The sequence below is a fragment of the Salvia splendens genome, chromosome 2 (genome assembly GCF_004379255.2).
Source record: "Salvia splendens isolate huo1 chromosome 2, SspV2, whole genome shotgun sequence".
Classification (NCBI taxonomy): Eukaryota; Viridiplantae; Streptophyta; class Magnoliopsida; order Lamiales; family Lamiaceae; genus Salvia; species Salvia splendens.
Window position 1 is genome coordinate 1,392,244 of NC_056033.1, and position 24,112 is coordinate 1,416,355.

General features: G+C 36.5%; 2 protein-coding genes and 1 pseudogene across 2 annotated transcripts; all 3 read right to left on the reverse strand.

The window, feature by feature from the left end:
• Positions 1 to 1,228: 1,228 nt before the first annotated feature.
• On the reverse strand, positions 1,229 to 7,760 carry LOC121793113 (GDSL esterase/lipase EXL1-like). Its single transcript, XM_042191302.1, has 10 exons — positions 7,487 to 7,760; positions 7,160 to 7,290; positions 6,821 to 7,054; positions 6,278 to 6,536; positions 6,008 to 6,194; positions 4,942 to 4,957; positions 3,271 to 3,532; positions 3,013 to 3,143; positions 2,185 to 2,677; positions 1,229 to 1,413 (listed from the first exon to the last, which is right to left on the reverse strand). Exons 1-10 carry the CDS (start codon positions 7,749 to 7,751, stop codon positions 1,229 to 1,231), a joined length of 2,163 nt encoding a protein of 720 aa, XP_042047236.1. The 5' UTR covers positions 7,752 to 7,760.
• A 1,393-nt stretch (positions 7,761 to 9,153) lies between these two features.
• On the reverse strand, positions 9,154 to 16,509 carry LOC121782348 (protein FREE1-like). Its single transcript, XM_042180146.1, has 10 exons — positions 15,577 to 16,509; positions 13,289 to 13,375; positions 12,774 to 12,905; positions 12,429 to 12,560; positions 12,146 to 12,211; positions 11,877 to 11,987; positions 11,595 to 11,687; positions 11,186 to 11,219; positions 9,461 to 9,531; positions 9,154 to 9,371 (listed from the first exon to the last, which is right to left on the reverse strand). Exons 1-10 carry the CDS (start codon positions 16,438 to 16,440, stop codon positions 9,294 to 9,296), a joined length of 1,668 nt encoding a protein of 555 aa, XP_042036080.1. The 5' UTR covers positions 16,441 to 16,509; the 3' UTR covers positions 9,154 to 9,293.
• Positions 16,510 to 17,398: 889 nt separating this feature from the next.
• On the reverse strand, positions 17,399 to 23,675 carry LOC121793114 (annotated as a pseudogene).
• Positions 23,676 to 24,112: the final 437 nt, after the last annotated feature.

The following is a 24,112-nucleotide window of genomic DNA, read 5'->3' on the forward strand; positions in this document are numbered from 1 at the left end:
TAATTAATGGATTGATGAAGACACATTTCTGAATGACAAGATGGGTTTTGAATTAAAGGTTGGAAGTAATAATCATCTGATTGTTTGAGTGGCTTTGGACATGTGTGATGCACCATCTAATGCTAATAGGACCAATCAGTAAAGAAAAATAGACTAAGATCCCATTTTTGTACTATTATGAGTTGGTTAGGTAATTATGTTGCATTCAAAACTGTGTGATGATATACTTGAATTGTTCTAAATAATAATAAATGAGGTAAAAAAAATTGGCAATCAAGTGATAATTGAGGATAATCAACCAATTCAGGAAATTTCAATACGTAATACTCCATATCAAGCAAATCCAAATTACTTGTTCTTTAAAAAAGAAATTGATTTCCTAAATTAATCGTGTATAATAAATAAGCAAAGCAAAAGAAAACGACATATATTAGGCTAAATCATACTACTCGTATTAAAAGCAAATTATTATAAGGCTAAATCTCATTTGAACATATTTTCGTGTTGAATGCAGTAAGGACACATATACATAAAGAATTATTAATATCCATTCATTTATATGAGTAGGTTATAGTTACATATTAATATCATGCTACGTGTGTGGTTTTAATAAATATACTAACTATTATGTAATGTGCCTCAATAGCATTCCAATTTCTTTTATAAGATTATTAACTACTTATTATAAATCAAATTCTGTGGTCCTAATTTTAATTAAAAAGCTCATTATCAACAACCTATTAATCAGCTGATACTCATCCATAACCAAACTATCGACCCATTTATTATCATACACCTTATTTTCATTTATCCAATCCATTTATTCAATAGATCGTTTGGTTACTATGTTTACTTGTGACATAAGGTTATATAATGTCTAAAACTCAACCCTTGACAATGAATTTTGGCTTGTCTCCACAATGTTAAGATTACATTATATCTCATATTTAATAATCTCAATCTCCACTATTGTGACTAATTTAATTCTAGCCAAATCCTATTTTGGTTTATCCCATAGTATATCTCATGATTATCTTATCCAGCGAACCAAACAGCACCCAATTACATCACAGTAGACAACAAGGAGTATGAAAGTAAACATCACAAAATCCACAAGAGAATCAATATATATGCAAAAAAATTGATCAATCAAATGCTAAATAAACTGATTTCAATGAAGTTCCATTTTCCAATAATGAAAGTAATGGAAGAATAATAAGTGAGATGATCATGAGACAAAATTGCTGATGGAGGTGGTGAGGATGTCGTGTACAAGAAGGCGGTAGGCATTTTCTGTGAGATGAAAGCTGTCCCAAAACACGTACTCAGATGCATTCTCACACGTATATTTGCATAGGAATGCTACTTCTATTGTCCCTGTTCCACAACATCCCTTGTCTGAAACTTGGAATCCTGTTATCTCCAAAATCCCAATTATTAATCAGATTTATTCACTTGTGCAAGAGAAAATCTTCGATAAAATCATGAAATTTTGTCAAATTATGGTCGGTCCCGCAACTTTAATAATCAGTCGAAAACATCATGAAGTTTGGATTTGGTTATACGTTGTTTTCTTTAAAAATAAACAATATGGTTTAGGTTAGCGTCGGTAACGTACATATGCGATTTATCTATAGTCATATCATATAGTACTACAGTTTCACCAAAAAATGTAAAATAAATACAAACTTCTTGGTTTTCAACTTATTTTATAAAAGGATATTTATTTTATAAAAGGATATTTAATAGATACTGAAATCGCGAAGTTATATGATCAGTCTCTTCCATTTAAAAACAAAATCTTAAATCGAAGTTTCAATATTTCTCAATTGTCTAGTATACATAACAACGACTTTAGTCTATGATTGAGACAACATTTTTCATCAAAACAAGTATTTTTTTTCCTTTTTTTTGTTAATTTTAAAAAAAATCATTTTGAGCATGAGATAATTGGGATTAATATTTACATATGTCGTTTTCTACGAGGATAAGCTAATTAAGAAATACTGAAACATCACGATTTAATATTATGTACAAACACTATAAGACTGCTCAGAATTTGACCAAACTTCATGATTTAAACGACTATTATTCCTTTTAAAAATTGTAGATCAGAACATAATTGTCCAAATTTCATGATTTTTCTGGCAAGCAATATCATAATAAAAATTTCAAATCGGGTACCGTATTTGAGGGGGTAGCGAACGAGATCAAGCGGAAGATGATAAATATCGATGTATATAAGGGTGGCGTCTGGATATCGAGCAGACAGCGAGCTCAACTCTACAGACAGCTTGTGGTTGAACATTTCTGCAACTTGGTTATACAAATCCACACATTTCCTCTCAACTCCACCTTTCAAGCTTCTCTGCGATGGCAAACATCCTAACGGCGCTAGCCCGAACACTCCCATTCGTCGCCCTCCTAGCTTATACACATCCTGCACGAAGGCGGAGGCGTAGCTGACTAGCAAGTCCGTGTAGGCAGACACGTCGTATTGAGATCTTCGGAGCGGGACAGTGCCGAAGTACGTGTTGGTCATGTCGTTGCTGCCGGAGACAATTGTGAATAGGGCTTCGTTCAATAACGTTGATGTTTTTTGCTCACCAATCATATGCTCCAGTTTTGCTATGTATTCTTTGAACCTTTGTAATTGGTCGGACAAGGACAGTACTGACTGCATGCATTATCAAGAATTTGACCAAATTTTATGATTTATATACATAACCAGAAAAGAGGGCAGACAAAGTATGACAAATTATATCTTAACTTTAATATTTTTCTCAATTGTCTAATAACTTCTGATTCGATGGAAATTATGTATGATGTGGCAGACAAAAAATACTATATGGAGAAAACATTTGTTTATTTAAACGACGTAGTTAATACATCTATTCGGTCATGTCTTTAATTTTACGTGTCACGTTAATAAATCCAGGCACATAGTGGGCCGGTAATTTTTGACCAAAGTTGGTGGTATTTTCCCCCAATTTATCCGAAAAGGAAACATACCACGACGTTTGATGTCAGTGGATCGAAACCCGACCCTCCGGAAGCAAAGTTAACTCCGGTGAGGAGATCTTGAGGTTGCAGATTTGGATCAAGATAAGCTGGCACAAGCTCCTTGATTCCTAACTCTTCAGCTGCATTATCTATTTTTTAATATGTATCGATGGGTGCTTTCATTAAAAAAAATTAGATGAGGTGGATAAGATATTCATATCATATTTTAAAAATATAAAAAAAAGGGAAAAAGTGATTGCGACGAACCGATGAGGTCCGATGGAACTTTTCCGTCGGAAAATCTGCCGGTGGGGCGTCCGCCGACGAAATCCTGACAGTAGGGAGGGTAGTTAACTTTGACGATCGTTTTGAGGTAATTGTTGTTGCCGGTGTCAACCACGGAGTCTCCGAAGATGATGATGGCCGGAATGGTGATGTTTTTAGGTAGATTTATGGGTGTATGAGCGCCATCTTGGTGTTGAGCGAGGAAAGTGGAGAGGAAGACAAGTAGTAATGGTTTGAATTTGAACTACTTGTTGTTTTCTGCGAATTGGAAAGCTCTGTTTCATTGCTAAACTGTGGTGATGAGCTCTGCTTTTTGAGCAGTTTTTTGGTGGATTATTTTATGAATTTTGGGGTTGAATTAATTGCAGCTGCATTGTGCAATTACTATGTATATGCAGTATAGTCCAATGAAGGAATAAACTATTGCGTGACAAAATGAGATAAATTGATTTGGTTGGGCATTATAATTAGCTAGTGAATGTACTCCTATATAGTTATTCTATTATTTAAAGAATTTTTGTTATTATTTTTTCTAAACTGTAATAATGCATTCGGTGTTACTGATACATATGATAGTTGTTCAAAATAAGATCGTCCTACATGTTACAAATTCTAATATCCAATTATTTACTTATTTTGTTGGTAATGAAATTCCAAGAAATTGCATTTTCAATAATAAAAATCTAAAGTCAAAAGTACATGTTCATGCACAGTGGAGTATTACATAATTGGCCATACCTTTATGATCATGTTTGGTTGACGAGAAAGTAAAGTTGGCAAGGAAAATGATTCCTAGGAAAATGAATCCCGGAAATATAATTCCTAATAACTTTACTTTCATGTGTTTGGAAAATATTAAGATTTTAAATTTTATACATTTAAACACAAAACTAAATATATTCTCCTACTTATATAAAAAATAAAAATATAATTTTTTTAATAAATTATTAATTACAAATTATAATAGTTATAATATTATATTTATTATTTGTTTAAATATGGATTATCCATCATAATATATAGCAATATGATTGTAATTATAGTTGCATGGAGTATTATAATCATAAATGAGTATAATCATAAATATGATAATTATAATTATGATTATATTATTTATGGATATTATAATTGAATAAATTTTATAATTTGATACTTCACTACGACTTTATTTATAGATTATTAATTTATAAAATAATAATTATTATTTACTATTATATATATATTTTTTATATTATATAATTATATTTTAATTATTTATTAAATTATTAATTATTATTATGATAATAAAAATATATATATTATAGTAATATAGTTATAATTATGATAATTTTAATTATAATCATTTATTATACCAAAATTAAGTATGATTTATAATTTTAAATTACTTTTAATAGATTGTAGTTAATAATAATATTTAAAAAATAATACTAATAATAATAATAATAATAATAATAATAATAATAAAACTATAATATATTGCATTAAATATGTAACAATCCTAAAACTGAGAAAAAGAATACCTAAGAAAAGGTAGGATTCAGAATCTTGGAAAGTTGTACTAACTTTCCTTGTTCTCGGGATTCTGATTACTTTCCCAGTTTGATTAAAAATCAAAACAAATACAAGAATTTAAAATTTAAGGAATCAGATTACTTTCCCAAACAGAATCCTAACAACAAACATGGCCTATAATTATATGGCGAATTAAAGTGGTGGCAAATGCGATGGGTAAAGTTTTTATTAAAGTTGGGGAAGGATTTTATAATAGTGGGAGGATCGGGATAAATTGAAATAAATAAGAATAAACTTATAAAAAATAATACACTTTAATTTTGATTAATTTCGTAAGTGTGGGAAAAAATGACATTTCGAGAGTATCTCTTCTTCCAAACATACCATGAATCGTAAAAATATTTTAGGTTTCATTTAACATTTAATTTTAACCAAAAAAAAGTAAAAAATCATGACATACAAACAAGCCCAAATTTATTTATCTTTTCATAAATCAAAAGTATAAAATTTGCGTCGTGAGCTACAATATTTTGAAACCATTACTAAATAGGCCGCAAATGTCCACATTTGTAGTAATGGCTAAGCTACAAATGCACGTTGAATAGGCCCAAATATGTTCAAATTTGTTATGACTTTGAAGCTTTTTTCTCTAAGAACAAAATATGTTTGGCACGAAGAAAAAAATTTAGTTTGAGCAAATTTCATGATTTAAATGTGTATTAATCCAAAAATATAATAATTTCAAGTTTCAACACTAGCCAAGAGTCAAATTCAGGTCACCTATAGGCTATAGGCCATTCCGCCATAGACTTAACACTACACAATACAGACAATTCGATCTGTTCGTATAAGTTTTTATGATTTGGATTTAATTGGCCTTTTGAAGTTATATTAATAAAGAAAAAAAGTTTTGAATTATTAAATGGGTAATTTATCTATAATTTTTAAAAAAATCCATACGTCATCATTTATTATGTTGTCTAACCTCCATAATATAATAACTGGACCCGCTTGAATTATTTTTCTACTAGTAAACTTAAAAAGGTTTATTTTAACTCATGGCGATCACAATCACATTTTGAAATAAGAAAACAAATAAACCATTTTTGAATTATGATAAAAAAAATTACATACACGTCCACAAACGCCATCAAATTTATTCCAATTGTACAATTTACGTTGAGGAACTGAAATTGAAGATGATCACAAGAAACTTTCGATATATTTCTGAATAATACGATCGACAAGAAACTTGTATGCTCTCTCAGTAGGGTGATAGCTGTCCCAAAATATATAATTCGACACATTTCCACACGTCCCAATGTATTTGTTGCACAATGTTGTCACTTCAATATTCCCACTCCCACAACAACCTTTGTCACTCACTTCAAACCCTAAAAAACCATCCAAAAACCCTAGCAATCATTAATAACTATACACGTGGCGTGCAGCGATGATGATTGAACAGAACGCGTACCGTAATTTTGAGGATGTAGGATGAGATCAAGAAGAGGGTTGTAAACATCAATGTAAACCACCCTTGATTGAGGCAATGTTCCATTGTTGAGATCGAGAAGTTGGAGTGAGAGTTTGGAATTAACCAATTGTGCAGCCTTGTTGTAATTATCTGCACAATCTCTCTTTGAGCCTCCAGCCAGTGTTCTCTGAAATGGCAAGCATCCTATTGGTGGGAGGGAAAACACTGCAATTCTTCTTGCCCCGAGCTTGTAGATCGCCTTGATTAATTTCAAGAATTTTAGATATTGAGCGAACGCAGAAAAAAAAATTAGTAGGACTAAATTTTGAATTTGGAATTTTAGAAATACAATCTTCTAATAATTGACCTTACATTGAGTGCTATTGTACAATGTCACAAAAATACTCCAAGAATTTAACTATATTTTTCAAGAGTACTTGTCTCGGGGGGGCTCGAGCCCCCTCAATCCCACTTCATGTCTGCTAGTGGGGCTCGAGCACCCTTAGTACTAATTAACACACACGCACATATATATTTATATACCTGTATAAAATCAGAGGCGGAAGCAACAAGAAGATCGGCATAAGACGATATGTCGTACTGCATTCGACGAATACCGACGGTAAAGTAAGTATTAGCCAGGTCATCACTTCCGGCCACCAACAAGAATAAACCCTCCTTCAATATCTTGTTTGTACCTTCTTCCCCCACTGCCCCTTTTAGCTTCCCTATGTACTCTTTGAAATGCTCCAATTGTTCCGACAAAGACGTCACTGACTGATCATGTGAAGACACGAGTGGTTCAATTAAAAACTCACATTTAAAATATCAATATAATGTGGCTTTTTTACATTATTCCAATAATAAGGAAACTATTTATACCACTATTTTAGAAGTCTGAGGGTCGTATCCACAGCCACCGGAAGCAAAGCTGACGCCGGTTGGAAGATCTTTGACCGTCAAATTTTTGTCACTGTAAGCCGGAATTAGCTCTTTGATTCCCAACTCTTTAGCTGTTCAACAAAAATCTCAACACTCATGATTAATAGTCTTGTTTTTTCATTTTAATCCGTTCATAAAAAATTACTCTTTTTTTTTCATATTCGCCTTTGATTAATAATATTTCAAAAAAATTTCTCCATCATACTTAACTAATTTTACATTAAAAAGTGTGACATTTACGTAGTAGATGGATAAAGTACGAAATACCAATCAAATCCGGAGGAGTCTTGCCATTGGTAAATCTGCCGGAGGGGAATCCGCCGGGAAAATCCTGACCGTAGGGGAGGAAGTTGCAGTAGATGAGTGTCTTGAGGAGGTTATTGTTTCCTTGATCCACGATCGAATCTCCGAACGCGTAAACTGCCGGAATCGTCATATTTTCCGGCAGCTTTATCACTCCTTTGCAACTCCCAAACAACATAACAACTACGTATACAAATGTACAGCAAATGTAAGAATTTAGCTCCTCCATTTTTTGTGTTTGATTGATTGATTGGATAATATGATCAATATGTACAATGCATTTATTCCACTTACATATATATAGGCATAGCTCCACTCTTTTTTTTCTACACTTGCACTAGATTAGTGATCCAAGGTTTCTTATGCCACAAGCATATAACATTTCTACTTTAAATATTCCCAAGAGTAATGTACTTTGCTTGGTTAATAACATTATGAAGCAATCACCAAAAAAAATATTTTCAGTTTAGTAAAAGTACAAATATAGTGCATGACTATAAGAATAAATAATTTTAAGAAATTATTGAATAAATCAAAACCTAAACACATCCTTACTAATTACTTAAATACCCCTAATCTTTACAATTCATTAATTGAAGAGCTTGAATTCTTTTGAAAAGATAAAGGTAAAATTGTGCAAAGCATTAATTTGAAGCTAAATTTAGTTTTGTTGGAGAGGTGGCTATGATTCATTTATTGTATTATGATAGTATAAGATTACATTGTGGATTCCAATCTCATGAATCGGACATGAAATAGATGTAATCTAGAGCTTCAATCTCTCAAACTGAACGACCCCTTAATTATATTGTATAATCTGGAGGAGTACAATTCATGGTTTTAACAAACGAGCCATGATCAAGTATGACAACTGAGTAAAATGTGGTGGTTAAACAACCATAGAATATTCAACAGTCTCCATTCTCAAGTAGGTTAGGTTTAACTTATTCTAACCTACACAGAGGATTCTAAGGAGACAATTAAACTCAGTACTAAGGTTGTACTCATTGTTGCTAGTGGTTGAAGCGAAACTAGGAATCAAGGCTATTTCTTGTATTCCAAGAGCTAAATACAATAATATTTGGCTTGATAAATTAAAAAATATTGTATCCCATTAGCTAAATACAACCTAATGTTTCTGTATAGATACTATAACGTAGTCACTAAAAATTATTATAAAGTCGTGTTATGTTTATTGGGAATGGCTAGGTTAAAACCCTCATTTTTTAGAATATGAATTATTCTCAAAATATGTATAAATTCAACATGAAATTGTATTAATTGAAAACATGGATTTTCAATTCGTTGTGTATGACAGTGAGAGAACATAATTTAGATGGACAAATTTATTAGGTAGATCAAGTTTATCTAAATCGTCTAAGCATATACTGATGGGCAAGTATATCACATCAAATTTATTGGAGTATATAGTATCTTAGCTCACCTCTATGTAGCTAGACAAAATTTATTTTCATTTTCAAGAAAAGGCAACCAAATATATGATAGGGCAATATATCACATCAACCATTCATCATCAAGCATATAAATTCCCCTAGTGATTTGAATTTAATTTACATTTTAAGTGAATATGACAACAGGAGAGCAGCACACCAGAATATGAACACACTGAATACAGGTAAACAAAGCAAAACCTGCTTAATAAACATCACAAAATAGCAAATATACCAAAAACAAACATTAAAACCCAAACTTCAGTAGAATACTCGACTGAGACATACAACGAGAATCAAATATAACAATAAGATATGGTTTAATTGCCAGTAACCAGAAAAGGATGTTGGCAAACCCCACACTCAATCGTCTCTGAACCAGAACTGGGCACTTGAACCTACATCAAATACGAATTGCGACTTAGTAAAAACTGTACACGTAAGAGACTGCCGAATAGAGCTTGATACAATACGGAATGAGTTAAACCTGCAAATGGACTGTACACGTTGGGCAGGCAACCTCTTTCATCCGTCTTCCAGAACCACCTGATCTCGAGCCTGGTATGAGATGAGAACAATAATATAACTAGCCATACATTTATGATGACATGCATTTCACCCAGCCAACAAGCAGACATAACAAATACTACTATGAAATGACCACCATTCAAAATCTAATGACGACCCAACATTAGTGAGCAATGTCCCAAGCTTTCACATTTTACAGCACCTGAAAAGTTCACTACAATTGTGATAAATCACAAATGTCAGAATGTAAAGCCAAATTAACCATTAATTTTATTAAATCCCCTACATCAATAATCTAACTCCATTTATGATAAAACAATACTTGTCCCCATATATGCTAATTAAATCATAACTGCAAATAAATCAATCAATGTCAATCAATTGATTTGATTGATCTTGTTACCCTTCTTGTTTGCTAATCCTACTAATACCGCCCATTGGAAAAAACAACCTAGTCTCAGACTATAATTTGAGAACTACCCTTTTAAGTTGCCATGATCTCCAAGGTCCACTTTGTTTTCATTATCCCTATATAAAATTGAATCTGTTTGCCCACCACCAAGCAGTGACTAGAATTGAGCCAATCATCTTGGGTCAACAGGAAGCCCCAACTACACAGTATAAAAATATCAGTTACATCCATTGAAATTTGAATGGACCAAAAACTGGATGTCCTTGCCAAAAACAGTGAGAAACAACCATAAGCATTCTGAACTGGATAAGCCTTGCAAGTGTTCCACATGTGACATGAAGCATCCACAAAAATCATACACTATCTCTATTTCTTGGTCACAACCAAAGACTCAAAGAGGGTTGACTAATGTGGGATGCTACAATCACATTGCAGCATCCCACAGTGGTAAAAACATCAAGTAAATGCCACCGCTGCTTGCTATATAACCTTGTCCTAGGTAGCATCTCTCAATTTTATCTATTCTAGACATAACTGGCGTTTCTCCAATCATAACAACTCAATACCCTGTTTAATATAGTGTTCAAATGTATCTCCATGCATATGGATGGCATGACTCAACTTCAACAGTTTCAGGCATAAAACCGATTTGGTAGAGACGTAGGGTAAAGGGGTACTATGCCAAGGAGATAACCAAAATCATGAAAGTAAAAACAAAGTTTATTATGCAAAAGAAAGAAAAGAACTGAGCTTATTCCTCAGGTATTGCACCTACAAATTATTGAATCCTATATGATCGACCAAACAGTCTACCCAGAATAAACTGAGTTATTCACTTACTTTCTTAATGAAATCTACCACTTTAATCATTCCATTTACAATGAAATTTATCTATACAAGCAGCTCCTCGATCATAAGATTCATAACTAGATATAAATCAATGGATCAACCAATTTGATTGATTCTTGGAACACATCCAAAACAAAAGAATCTTATTCAGTTATTCCTATCAGAGAAAGGCACCTTGATCCAAAGGGTCACTATTTTGCATTAAGGAGATGAATTTACACCTCCACCAAGTAATTTATTCCTACCAGAGAAAGGCACCTTGATCCAAAGGGTCAGTACTTTGCATTAAGGAGATGAATTTACACCTCAAACTAAGTAATCAATGATAAAAAAAAGAAACTTGAAACCAAGCCCAGAGATACAGGAGGGCAAACCAATTGTTTGAGAATTAATATATCAGAACCTGCTATATAGAAAGTTTACCTGATGACACTTTGCAACTTCTCTCCATCTCCTCCTGTAAAATAAAAGTCCAAGATGAACATGATGGGGTCACTAAAAGAAAGTAGACTGAATGAAAATTCACAGGCAAACAAATGCCTGTTTGACTTAAGTTTACCACATGCACCAATCAAGATAATGTAACACAACTAACAGCCCGGAGCTTATGTATGAATCTTAAAAGGATAAACTCTGGTGGCATGACATTTTGCATTATTCTTCATTAATAAAAGAAGAGCACTACTTTTGCACATTCTCCATGCGATTTGACTGTATAAAAGCATGCAAAATGATAATTCCAACATGCAAGGAGCACGTAAAAGAGGAAACTTGTGCAAGTCAAGCAGTTGCATTTTTACACATTGCTAGAGACGTATCTCATTTATGCAACCTGAAGTTTCTTGGCAAGATCCTCATGATTTTGAACGATGGTTGATCTGCTGGCACCTTCCTTAGCACTGTTCAATCTCCGAGAAACTTCCGCCTAACAAATTTAAGAGACCAAAATGTATTTATAATGACTTTTCAACATAACATCAATCGAAGATGTTATTTGACAAAAAAATAACAAGTTTATCAAGTAATCATTTAGACTGGTGTAAAACCTAGCACAGGTATAAATGCTAAAATTTGTAAAAAAAATCCACGGGCGAGATTAACCGTCTATACATACCAAGCATCGATCACAAACTCTAACAACAGGAGCATTCTCGTCAGAATTCAGAGCAGTTCTACCCTGAGTGCACTTGTCACAAAATATATCTCCACAGTTCCTGCAATGATGCTGATAACAGACCAAAGCATTATTCATTAATGCAACTCACTTACATATCTATCTTTAATAATCAAATATTTACATAATTTTGAAATATTTAACCGAATAGGATGACAGAGCACATAGAAAAACTCAAGCCAAGGGAGAAAGAAGAGAATGTGGCATACCCTCCGGACAAAAGCACCAAAGTCTGTTCCACAGGATGTGCATTTTGATGTCGCTTCATCAGGAACCTGTTCAAGTTACCATATATTATTTCAGAAACTGGAGTTTAAACTCAAAGATGGGATGTGGCAGAAAACTCATGGAAATCATAGATTAGCTAGAATGAACTTCTCAGATTTTCCTCAGTTCCACAGATTTAGAAAGCACTTGTGTGTTATAAAGCAAAAGATGCCTGGAAATTATAGTATTGAAATTTGAAAGGAAACACAAACGCAGCATATTTACCCAGTGATCTTTCTCCTCATTGACAGGTTTTATCTTATTGATAAAATCAGCAAAACCTTTCTTCTTCTCAGCAGGTTGTTCAGCAATCTTTGGATACTCAGTTGGACGGGTTCTTCCACTCATCTCCTTATACTGCAGTATCAAGAGGAACATATATCTTAAATAAACTTCCTTGGTAATATATTCTACATTTCTTCTAACTTTATCATATTGGTGAACAAACAAACAATAAAAGCACAGTTACACGAAAGAGCCAGTTAGCAGTGGCAAAGAACTAGAGTTTTTCAATGGATGCCAAACTGGCTAAACAAGGAAACAGTTTGGAAAAGTTAGAAAACTTCAAACCTGTGCAATCGCAGCAGTAACTGTATCCAAAATGGTCGTGGTGGTATAACTGTTAGATTTTAATCTAATACGCCTTGCTTCAAAGTCAACAGAACTTTTTGACCAGAAAGCAAATATCGCTGATTCAATAGCCTAAACAGGGTAACAAATGGCTAAGTGAGCACAATGCAAATAAAGAACAGAGATACGTGCATAAACTAGACCCGCAAGAAGTAAACAAGAAGAGGAACATCGTATCCTACAAATCCTTGCAACAACTCATCCTAGATGGAGCATTGAGCAACTATGGTGCCAAATATACTTATCATTATTTATTGAAATGAGCTTTGCATGTATTAGATCAAAAACGTCAGAAACAAAAAATCAATACTTCCGTACACCAATATTAAGCTTCTTAAAAAAAGAAGCTAATTGGTCTTGGAAGCCTTTACATAATTCAAGCACGCAATATGTCTGGCAATCCTCCCTCCCAACCCCAACACCACTTTATCAAAGAAAATGAACGACAATCATACTTCACATCTGGTTATGGTGTCAAGAAGATAGATCCTCAATGTGCGGTTGGTACTTGGGTCCAGCATACGGATTCCATCTAAGCCAATCTGAAAGAAAATTATACCTGATGTTAAAATTTTCATGGTGCGGAATATATATATATATATATATATATGGATGTATTCATTTCCTTTCTGTATCTTTTGTTCTTTGTTCTTTTTAATCTCAGCCCACGATTTTGTCATCTGACGGTTAGATTGGTGCCACGTGTCATTTAATAATGCAGATTTTCAGTTGAATAATGCACACCGACTAATAATGCACCATTATAGTATAATAATGCAGATTTTCAGTTGAATAATGCACACCGACTAATAATGCACCATTATAGTGTAATAATGCAGATCATCTGGACCGTTGATGAATGAGATCTAACGGCCCATATTAAGAAGAATAAAGGATCTCAGGGATGAATAGGAGAATAACGTTCCCCTATATATATATATATGGAGTATATAACAATGGAAAAAGTAAGTTCTATACTATTACAGGTCCACATTGCAAAATAGTTCAACCTCTCAAAGCATCAGACTTTTATTTTCTGAAAGAATCTAAAATCTACTCAATAAAGCTTCTCCTGAAATATGAGCAGCAAGATTTTTTTTCTTATGTAGGAAAAATATGACTGGCAAGATTATTGTAAGTTGTAACATGAGTACATGACATGGGAAAAAGAACCACTCCCTCCATCCAAAAAGAGTATATCACACTGTCATATTTGACATCCACTAAGAGTATATCATTCTCCTTTTAAGAGCACTCTATCCTTATATTTCAACCCATAAAACACCTGTTATTACCAAAAACCACATGGTTCACACTTGATACCCTTATTTCTGCTTGGTGGGGCCCTTCATCCACTAAAAACACATCCACCAACCATTCTATTATTAAAACTCATGCCGGAACTAATGTTATAGACTCTGTGGACTAAGGACGTAGTTTATTCAAATGATTTACTATTAGAATATCATTAAATTGTATTCAGGCTGTCAATTTTCCATCTTGTTAGATCTTTATTCTCTGTATTTTTATGTTTTCTCCAACCTTCATTCCATCCTCCACGACCACCCCACTGCAACTAAAACATCTATTGCCAGAACCTACCTCCTCTACATCCAATCTCATCGTCACAATAATAAAACCAAACATGGCAAAGCTATACACCCACAAGCCTGCAAACAACCTCCCAAGATCACCAAACCCAGCCACTACACAAACCATGTGTGTCTCTGGAACATAAAGATGCATTTTTAAACAGGTTAATATATCAAAACATACATAATAGGTTAGAAAATATATCATGTAATTGTGATCTTACATGTCTATCTGCTGGGGTGTAATGTGTATGCACGACTGCATGTGCGTACCAGCGTGCGTGAGAGAGAGGATATACCAGCCAAAAAGATAGGAAAAAGTCATGTATATTAAATTCTGATCGATTAAATTTATGTTTTAGCCTTTGGACGGGCAAGCAATATGCAACTTGCCGCCAGTAACTTCGAGATCAAGAAAGGCGGGAGTGCTTAAAATAACAAATTACTTGGATAACCAAACCTCAGACCCATCACTTGGACTAATTGTTGCCTTACCCAGAGAAATGATAAATGCTTGGAAGAGAGTGCTTATTGGGGGTTTTATATCACATCCTCCCTCTATCTCTCTCTTGGTTGCTCAGAGATGGGGGTTTTGGTTTGTCATCTCGTCTTCTTCTCTCAATTTCCACCCATAGTAACTTCTTTTATTGTAACTTCTATTACCTATTGACTTTACAAATGAAACGATAATGTTCACTAACTACGCATATGACACCACCATTTAGCATAAGCACAATATCTTCTCAGGTTATATGTACCATATTTCAACAACTACACATACAAGATACACATCAGTAAGACAAGTACTCAAACAAATGAGCCTCGATTGACAGGGTTAAAAATAATAAAACTCTCAATTCTTGAGGTGCATTTTAATTGCTGTCATTGAATATCACGTTTAAGCCTTCAGAAGCACCTTTTGATGAGGTAGTTACTCATCCCTAATTGGTTAACGGTCAAGCAGACAGTAGCTTCGTGCAATTCTTTTAAAGTCACAGCAGGCATGCCATTGCATTTTAATCAACAAAAACCAAGCAAACAGACCAGGGGTATTTATCATGCAAACATTGCTAAACAAACAACTGAAACTCAACCAAGACCCACAAACTGCACAAAAAGCATATCGAATATGCTAAATTTTAATCCAAAACCTGGCAAAGTACGTCCATGGTGCTCTGCCCACCACTTTCTGCCAACAGCTTCACCCTGAACTTCTGAACCGAACTCTTCGGGTCCTGGTGGACATCTGCCTTCGGCACAGCTCTCACAACCTTCAATGAAGAACTTTTAGGCCGCTCTTTCTCTGATGACGAAGGAGATGTGTACCCAATGGGCCTCCCAAAATCATCAAAGCCGGACCAGGTTGAAGAATTCGGAGCAGTCCCCCGAGCTCCATAAGGCTCATTGCTGCCCCTGTAGGCATAAACCCCTTCAGTATTCCCATAGGGGCTATCACTCCCATACCCGCTCTCAGCTCGCTTGCCATACATTTCGGCTCCCAAATCCGACCTGCTCCGGCTCAAATTCACATCGTGATTATCATACTGAGGTTCGTATAGATTGGAATTCGGCTGAGAGTACTGAGCAGGTGGCGGGTGAATCGACGGATAACCCGAATTGGGGGAAACCGGATTGTGATTAGGGTTAGATGCATAATTCGGCGTGGGGTGATCGTAGTATGAGGGCGGCTGGGAGTGGGGAGGCGGCTGGTAGGAGGCGTGGGCTTCGAATTGGGGGAAGGAGTAATGCGATTGAGGCTGCGAATAGGCTGTGGCGGCGGGGAGAGGATCTGGAGTTTGGGGTAGGGAAGGGTAATTGTGGTGGTAGGGTGAGTAGTCGGTGGAGGGAGGCGGCGGGGGAGGGGTGTAAGTGTTGGCGGAGAAGGGCGGGGCGGAGGCGTAGGGCGGGGGTGGGGCGGGGTGAAGAGGATCAGTGGGGTTAGGGTTTGGATTGGGGGATTGTTGGAAGTGGTGTTGGTGGTAGTAAGGGGCGGAGGAGTAGTCGGCGTTGTGCATTGTGAGGAAGTAAAGCTCCGGCGATGATTCGATTTGACTTTCGGTGAAGATAATTGCAGAGAGAGAGTCGGAGAATGAGACTCTGTGTTTTGTCAGCAATCAATAATCGCGTTTCTAAAGTATAAATCGCTTCATATGCAGCACGAGTTTATTTGTTGGCATAAACGGCGTAGCAATTCTTTTTTCTCTTTTATTTTTGAACATTTTTTGAGGAAGTTATAGTAGTACTACTAGATGGGCCAGTAACCGCCAGTTTATTTTTGAGCTGGTTTGTTAATTTTGAGTAGTTGTTAATTTGGGATTCATTTATTGAGTAAAGCTAAACGTGGTTTTAAATATATGTCGTTTTTACGATTTTAGTCCTGAACATTACGTTTTGAATTATTCGGTCCTACACATTTAAAAACGGGCTGAATTTAGTCTTTTTTGGACGATTTCGTTTAAAATTGACGGTCAACGGTTGTTTAATCTATTTTAACTGGATTAGGGTTGATTAAAATATTTAATTTTTTCTGTTTTTTTTTTCTTATTTTTTAAATACGTTGCCAGTCGGATGTTGAAAGCCACCACTACATCCTCCGGCGACGGTAATTCTTCATCCCATTTCGAAAACCAATTTGAATCATCTTCCCCATTCTCTTTCTATCTACAAAATCCCTCTCATTTTTTGCTAAAAATTCCTTCTCATAAAAGAGGATTCTTGGCTAGAAAAAAAATATATTTATATATATGGGATTGGGGAAATCTAGGGAGTTCGATTTCTTTCCATCTCTTTGTAAATCAAGGAAAACATTAGAGATTAGAGAGAGAGAGACAAGGGGAGGGGGCGCTATCATTGTGGAGGGTGGTGATTATCACCGCCGTGCTGGAGTTCTAGGGGGTGCTGCTAAGGGGGATGCACGTAACCACCACGGTACAGAAGGGCATTCCGGGAAGGAGACTCTGCTTTTTGCAGGCCTTATTTCTTCTTTGAGATGGGATTCAAAGTCGGTCTTGTACCAGATGGCCCAAATGAAACTGAAGGAGAAGAGCAAGGAGCAGAGGGAGGGGAATCAGGAGGGGCGGCAGAGGAGAAGGGGACGAGGAGGGCGGTGGAGTGGAAGAGGAAGAAAAGGCAGTAGAGGTGGGAGATCTCCTTGCGGGTGGCGTCGATCTGGGTCTCCTTGAAAGAGAGGCGGTTGAGGATGAGCTCCTCCTCTTTGAGCCACTGCTTGAGGAGGAGTTTGTGAGTGGGTTTCCGGCGATCTGGTGGAGGGGATCCACTGCCTTTTGCTTCAATTAGAGAAGATGATTTTGTGTTGAGACAGAATTTGTACTTCATACATAAGAAAAAATTTAATATTCTAATCTTGCCCTTAATTTAGTCAAAAATACCTTAAATAAATTTTAAACGGAACCGTTCAAAAAGGACTAAATGTGTAGGACCGAATAATTCAAAACGTAATGTTCAGGACCAAAATCATAAAAACGACATATATTTAGGACCACATTTGACTTTTACTCTTCATTTATTATATCAGACCCTTACTTTAGTCCATGAAATGATAGATGCAGCACGAGTTTCTTTGTCCATATAACACGACGTCGCAGTTATTTTTTTTTCTCATTGAACTTATATTTGAGGAAATTTTTACTATGTTATTTTTATAGAAAATGGTGTATGTTGCCTTGAAATTGCCATAGCTATTGGATTGAAATTTATTGGGTTAATTATCTAAGAATTTTATCACATTTTTGTTTGTCATACATCTTTTGTAATTTGATTAACTTATAAAAATTCTACTACATTATTTGATTGAATTTGTTTTATTTTACTTTATTTGTCTACAAAATAGTCACTCGTTTTGTTATTTTGGATGCCCGTGATTTAAGTAATCAATTACCTTTTTTATTTCTAATAAGTGGGATTTATATTTTACTATTAGATTTTTTCACTTATTTCCCTTGGCAAAGTTAAACAACTTTTTAAGTTTGCGTCCAAGTTGAAATGGATCTTTTTATAGTAAACAAAGAAAGTAATTGGTTATGTTTTTTATTTCTTAGGCTCAAGGTCGTTAAGAATTTATGTGTAACATCAGATCTGCTTCAAAAATTTATCTTCAAAGAATTGAAATTTTCAAATTTTAAAAAATATGAGACCAACCAAAATTGAAGCAAACTTTTTTATTTTATAAGCAATAAAATGGCATCAACTTCGTTCACATGTTTGATTACAAAATAAATCATATACTATTTTTTGCTTTATGCAACATTATTCATCAATAATTAACATTCAAACAAAATAAAGCAGCATTCAATTCCACTAAATCAGGCTGCTTCATATACTCTAGAAATCCTTATATCGGCAAGTGAAACCTAGGGCTGGCAATTTTCGACACGACACGATAATCTGACATGAATCCGCACGAAATTATTGGATTGAGGTCAAGTCTTATTGGATCCGTGTCCTTATCGGGTTGACCCATTAAGAACCCGATAATTTCGGATTGAGTTCGGGTCGGATGCGGGTTGGATACGGGTAACCCATTAAGAAATAATATTATTATTTTTATTATTATTTAAAAATATATATATTACTTAAATTTTTTAATTTCTTAAAAATTAGGTTTGAATAGTACAAAATGAATTTTAATTGTGTAAATTAGGTTAAAAATTAAGGTTTAATCGTGTAATATCAGGTTCGGGTTGTTATCGTGTCGTGTCAACCCATATTATATCGTGTCGATAACGGGTTCGTGTCGGGTGCGGGTCGTGTTCGGATTTGAAGGTAGCAGGTCGGGTTCGGGTTCGGATTTACAGTTTCCTTAACAGGTCGGGTTGAGGTTAGGCCTTATTGGGTTTAGTCATTATCAGGTTGACCCGATAACGACCCAATCCGCACGATTTGCCAGCCCTTTACCTCATGAGTTATTAGATCACCAAGATTGATTTCCTGCTCAAAATAATCACAATTATTTAATAATAATGATTTGAAACATGAAAGTATTTCTTACCTTGTTGATGCATTTCTCAACAATTTTAGGAATATCAGAGTGGGTCTCCCTGACTCCCTGATTGCATACCAATGTGTGTGAGAAACAGTTAGCCTCAATCGGAAACTAGTTTTTACTCCATCCGTCTATGGTTAAATGTTTCACATCTGACCGGCACGTGTTTTAAAAAAATTGTTTGACTTTATAAAGTAAAGTGGGTGGAAAAAGTTAGTGGAACGTGAGTCCTACTTTTAAACATTGATTTTATATGGGGCTGAATCAGAGTTCAAATATTCGTAGAAAACAACAATGGCATCGTGATTTTAAGGAAGAAGAAGACTTGTTGGAAGAATAAAAATTAAATAATATTAATAATATGTTGTCCGTTAAGTGATATCACCTTTTGGAAGTGTAAAAACTGACGGTAGTTTTAAATAGTTGACAGCCTTCTTTTAGTATTGTAAAATTATGACTACTATCAAGTATCAACCACTAATTGTTTGTATAAGATATACTTAGACGCACTTTATTTTTATTGATTCTCCTTTAAATAAGAAAATATAGATTAAAACCATGTTGAATCTTTATTTCTTCTTTAACACTTCAAAACTTTGGTAAATTACATTTTTTTAATCTTTTCTCTTTCTAATTTTATTATTAAAAACTATCATTTTGTACAATTTTATACTCCTACTTCTTATTTTATTATGAGAAATCAAGGGTAAAAATGTGAAAGATATATGAGTATGTGGATTTGAGATTGGGGTGCTTTTCCAATTTAATTATTTAAATTTCAGTATTATGTTTGTATTTAATTCACTTTAAATTAGTAACGTATAACATATTATCAAGAAGTTTCTAAATCTAAATATATTGTAATGATAGTACTTTTTTTTCTACTACTATACTTGATTTGTATATGAAAAATTGTTTTGTTTTTCTATGAGCCTTATTTTAATTAACAATATTTAAACTAATTATTTTCTATATCTCATACTCCCTCCGTCCACAAAAAATAGGTAGCCTCTTGTATCGATTGTGATATAGGTTTATCAAAGTACTTAGGATTTACAAAGTCAGTAACCCCGAAAGCTATTGCTATGTCGCGTTTCATATCATTGACATCGATCCCAAATATCTTCGAGGCTCCTAAGATTTTTGATGCCTTTACAACCTGCATTCATCAGCCCTCCTGTCAATTTAGCATGTATGACAAAAAACAGAGGAAAACAGAGCAAAAAACAGAGGAAAACAGAGATATTTCTTACTCCAAGTCCAACAGCACCAAGGCCTAATACAGCAACACTTGGAACCCTTTCCACACTCCACCATAACCTGTTGTAAAACCACAGGTAAGGAGACAGGCATGGGACAGCGGCATCCTCGGATCTACCTTAACCACGTAGTTGGACTCAACAACCGCGTACTCAACCCAGGTCGAGCTACTAAACATTCGATACATCCTCTGCCCTTTAGCATAAATTCTTGATGTCATATCATCACATATTATTTGAGGAAACCGGGAGCATAAATTCGTCTTCTCTGATGTGCAGTTTGCACATTCCCCACACTCTCCAACGTAGAATATCATCACATTGTCTCCCACCTTGAGGTCTTTAACTTCTTCCCCAACACTCTCAATCACACTGCATTTTTTTCTCATTTAAGTTCATGTATATTTTGGATCTCATCTTGAAATGAATATAGATGGCTACTTACCCCGCCCCTTCGTGTCCAAGGATCCAGGTGATCATAGGCTTCAACACGAACATGATAAGACACATAGACAAGATGATTCAAGACATGAAATAGTAAGCTGCACAAAACTTTGTATCATTACCAAAAAAATGAGTTTCTTACAAAGAGGGTTGTGCCCTTCAAACATGTGAAGTCTGTGTGGCACAGGCTGGCATACACCATCTTGATCCTAACTTGAGTTGAGTTTGGTGGATCCACTTGAACCTCTTCAATCTTCAACGGCTCCAAAGGTTTCCACGCAACGGCGGCTGCAGCAAAGATTCATTAGACTTAGTATAAGCATGTACACAAAAGTAGAGTATAAAGGAAATGAAAAGGGTGCACCTTTGCAAGTTATGGCTCTTGGAGTGGTGTTAGAGCATCTCCAGTGGGCGGACATCCCACTAGGACATCCCAAAAACACCTCCTGCCACGTCACTAGGACTTCCCATCCCACTGCCACGTCACTAGGACATCCCCTCCTATGTCCGCCCTTCCCACTAGGACATCCCGCAATAAAAAAAATCACAATAATTTAATTACGTAAAAACGGAAATATAATTTTGACACGGAATACGGGAAAGCAAAATACGGGCAAAAATACATAGTTAGAAAAAAAAGCAAAATACATAGTCATTCAAAAAAAGAAAAATACATAATCCAATGGGCCCGACTCACTCCGCGCTGTCCTCGTCGCCCGTGCCGCCCCCGTCACCCGTGCCGTCACCCGTGCCGTCACCGTCGCCCGTGCCGCCCCCGTCGTCCCCTCCGCTAAGCTCGGCGCCATCATCTCCAATGGGGGGCATCCCCAAATCGCGCCGACATCCATCGATGACATCCTTCAGCATCCTCTTGTACAGCGGATCGGTCGTGCTATGCCACCTATGCATGGTCCGGACCAAGCTTGTCGTTAACTGCGCGCGGGCGAGGCGGTCGATATCTTCTTGGGGAGCAGGGGCCTCCGATTCAACCTCGAACGACCCGCTACCGCTGCTGGTTCCCCTAGCCCTCCGTTGCGCAGCCTTTTGCCCAACCGGGCGACGACGACGGCGAGAGTCTGATTGCGGTAGCGGGGACACTTCATCGGCTTCCGGGAGCTCGTGCGAACCAGCACTGCTGCTGTATTCACCGGAAGCGTTGATCTTCGTCCGCTTCGCCCAGCCCGATTCGACTCCCCCACAAAACTTTAGGGAATCCTTCACCACGAGAAAGGCCTCCCACTGGTCGAATTGTTTGAATTTCAAGGCTCTGTCAGGGTACTGAGAAAAGGCACGGTTCCGGACATCCTCCTCGGACATACCGCTGCTTGCCTGGCGGAGGTTGTTTTGGTAGAGGCCAGCAAATCGACTAAGCTTAGGCCTCAACCGCTCCCACTGTTTCCGGCACTGTTCGGGAAGGCGACGCTTCGCACTAGCCGGTTTGTGTGTGTGGTAGGCTTCAGCGATCCGATGCCATAGTCTGTCAATATGCTGGTTGGCACCGACATAGGGATCCTCGACAATTGCAATCCAAGCCTTCGCAAGCGCGACGTTTTCCCACTGGCTCCAGATCGTCCTCTTTCCCGTCTCCTCATCCTCCTCCTCTGCCACCGTTCGTGAGGAAGACCCTGGGGCTTTCCCCTTGCCCTTGCCACGTCCCTTCCCCCTGCCCCCGCTCATATCATCGGGCGTCTGCCTGACTGGAGATATCCCCAACTCCTCAAAAAAGAAAGTGTCTATGCCGGTGAACTGAGTATCCGGAACATAAGTGGAAGGGGTATCAGTAGACTGCATATCCACAACCGGCCGATAGACATCGTCCGCTAGTGGTTCAGGGCCCCTGCCACCACCTCCCACATGCATCATCCCCGGCATCATCCCCGCCATCATCCCACCCATCTCTCCCATCATATTTGGGGTCATGCCCCCCATCCCCATCCCCGGCATCATCATATTTGGGGTCATGCCCCCCATCCCGGCTGCCCTGGGCATCATACCACCCATACCGCCCATCTGTCCCATCCAATTGTACATATAAGGGGACATCATCCCACCCATCCCACCCATCTGTCCCATTCCCGGTACTGTTGTCGCATTTCCGCTGGCGTTTCCCTCCAGGTCGATGGGAAACGCCGGAGTCTGCGACTCGCTCGTGGCCGGGAAGTTCCTATCGTTCTCCATTAAAAGTAGAAATGAAATTTGTAGTAAAAGAAGAGAGAAACTTGTTAACAACAAGTGGTGCAAATGAAATGAAGTTCAACGAGCCGTATATATAGGGTTTAAAAAAAATAAAAAAATTTCGGACGTCCGAGCGGGACGTCCGACTCTTGCCACAGTGGCGGACGTCCGCCCGCCCGTCGCAGGGACGTCCGAGGACACCCGACGTCCTCACGGGACATCCGTATCCGACCCCAAACGCCACAATGGCGGACGTCCGGGTCGCCCGTCGCGACGTCCGACCGGATGTCCGACCGGACGTCCGCCACTGGAGATGCTCTTATAAGCCATTGTTGGTTTACCTTGCTAATGCTATTTGGGAGAAGGCCATCATATATCACATATATATACATACATATATGAACAGTTTACTAATGGACCTCAACAATTTTAAAAGATATTAAGGGTTCAAATTGTGAATAGCCAAAAAAGTTGTGAGAAGGGTTCTATAAAGAAAATGAAACTAATTTCGATAAACGAGCAAAAATGGAAAAATTAGACTATTTTGGTAGATAGGTTGTATTATCTTTAACTATAGGTTTTTAAGTTGCGTTACCACCTCTTTGAGTCGTGTTTTCTCTCTTTTTGAATTATAATAGGTTTGGATGTCTAAGTTCCTAAAGCTATTTTTGTACGTATGAGGATGCAATTTGTGATTTAAATATAGGAGACCGTTATTTTTTCTTTTTACGAAAGTTAATTTTATCATTTATGAATGTACTTTATCAAGGAAAAATCTATATAAGCTTAAAATATATAGTACTGATA

Bases quoted from the DNA above. Each gene is read 5' to 3' on its own strand.
- LOC121793113 (XM_042191302.1), bottom strand. From the start codon at position 7,751: ATGGAGGAGCTAAATTCTTACATTTGCTGTACATTTGTATACGTAGTT. The intron at 2,678-3,012 runs GTATGTTTCCTT...TAATGCATGCAG, and splicing joins CACTGACATCAAACGTCGTG to TCAGTACTGTCCTTGTCCGA. The intron at 1,414-2,184 runs GTACCCGATTTG...TGGAGATAACAG, and splicing joins TCGCTACCCCCTCAAATACG to GATTCCAAGTTTCAGACAAG.
- LOC121782348 (XM_042180146.1), bottom strand. From the start codon at position 16,440: ATGCACAACGCCGACTACTCCTCCGCCCCTTACTACCACCAACACCAC. The intron at 12,561-12,773 runs GTTTGAAGTTTT...TTGATACTGCAG, and splicing joins TTACTGCTGCGATTGCACAG to TATAAGGAGATGAGTGGAAG. The intron at 11,688-11,876 runs GTATGTATAGAC...TAAATTTGTTAG, and splicing joins GAGTTTGTGATCGATGCTTG to GCGGAAGTTTCTCGGAGATT.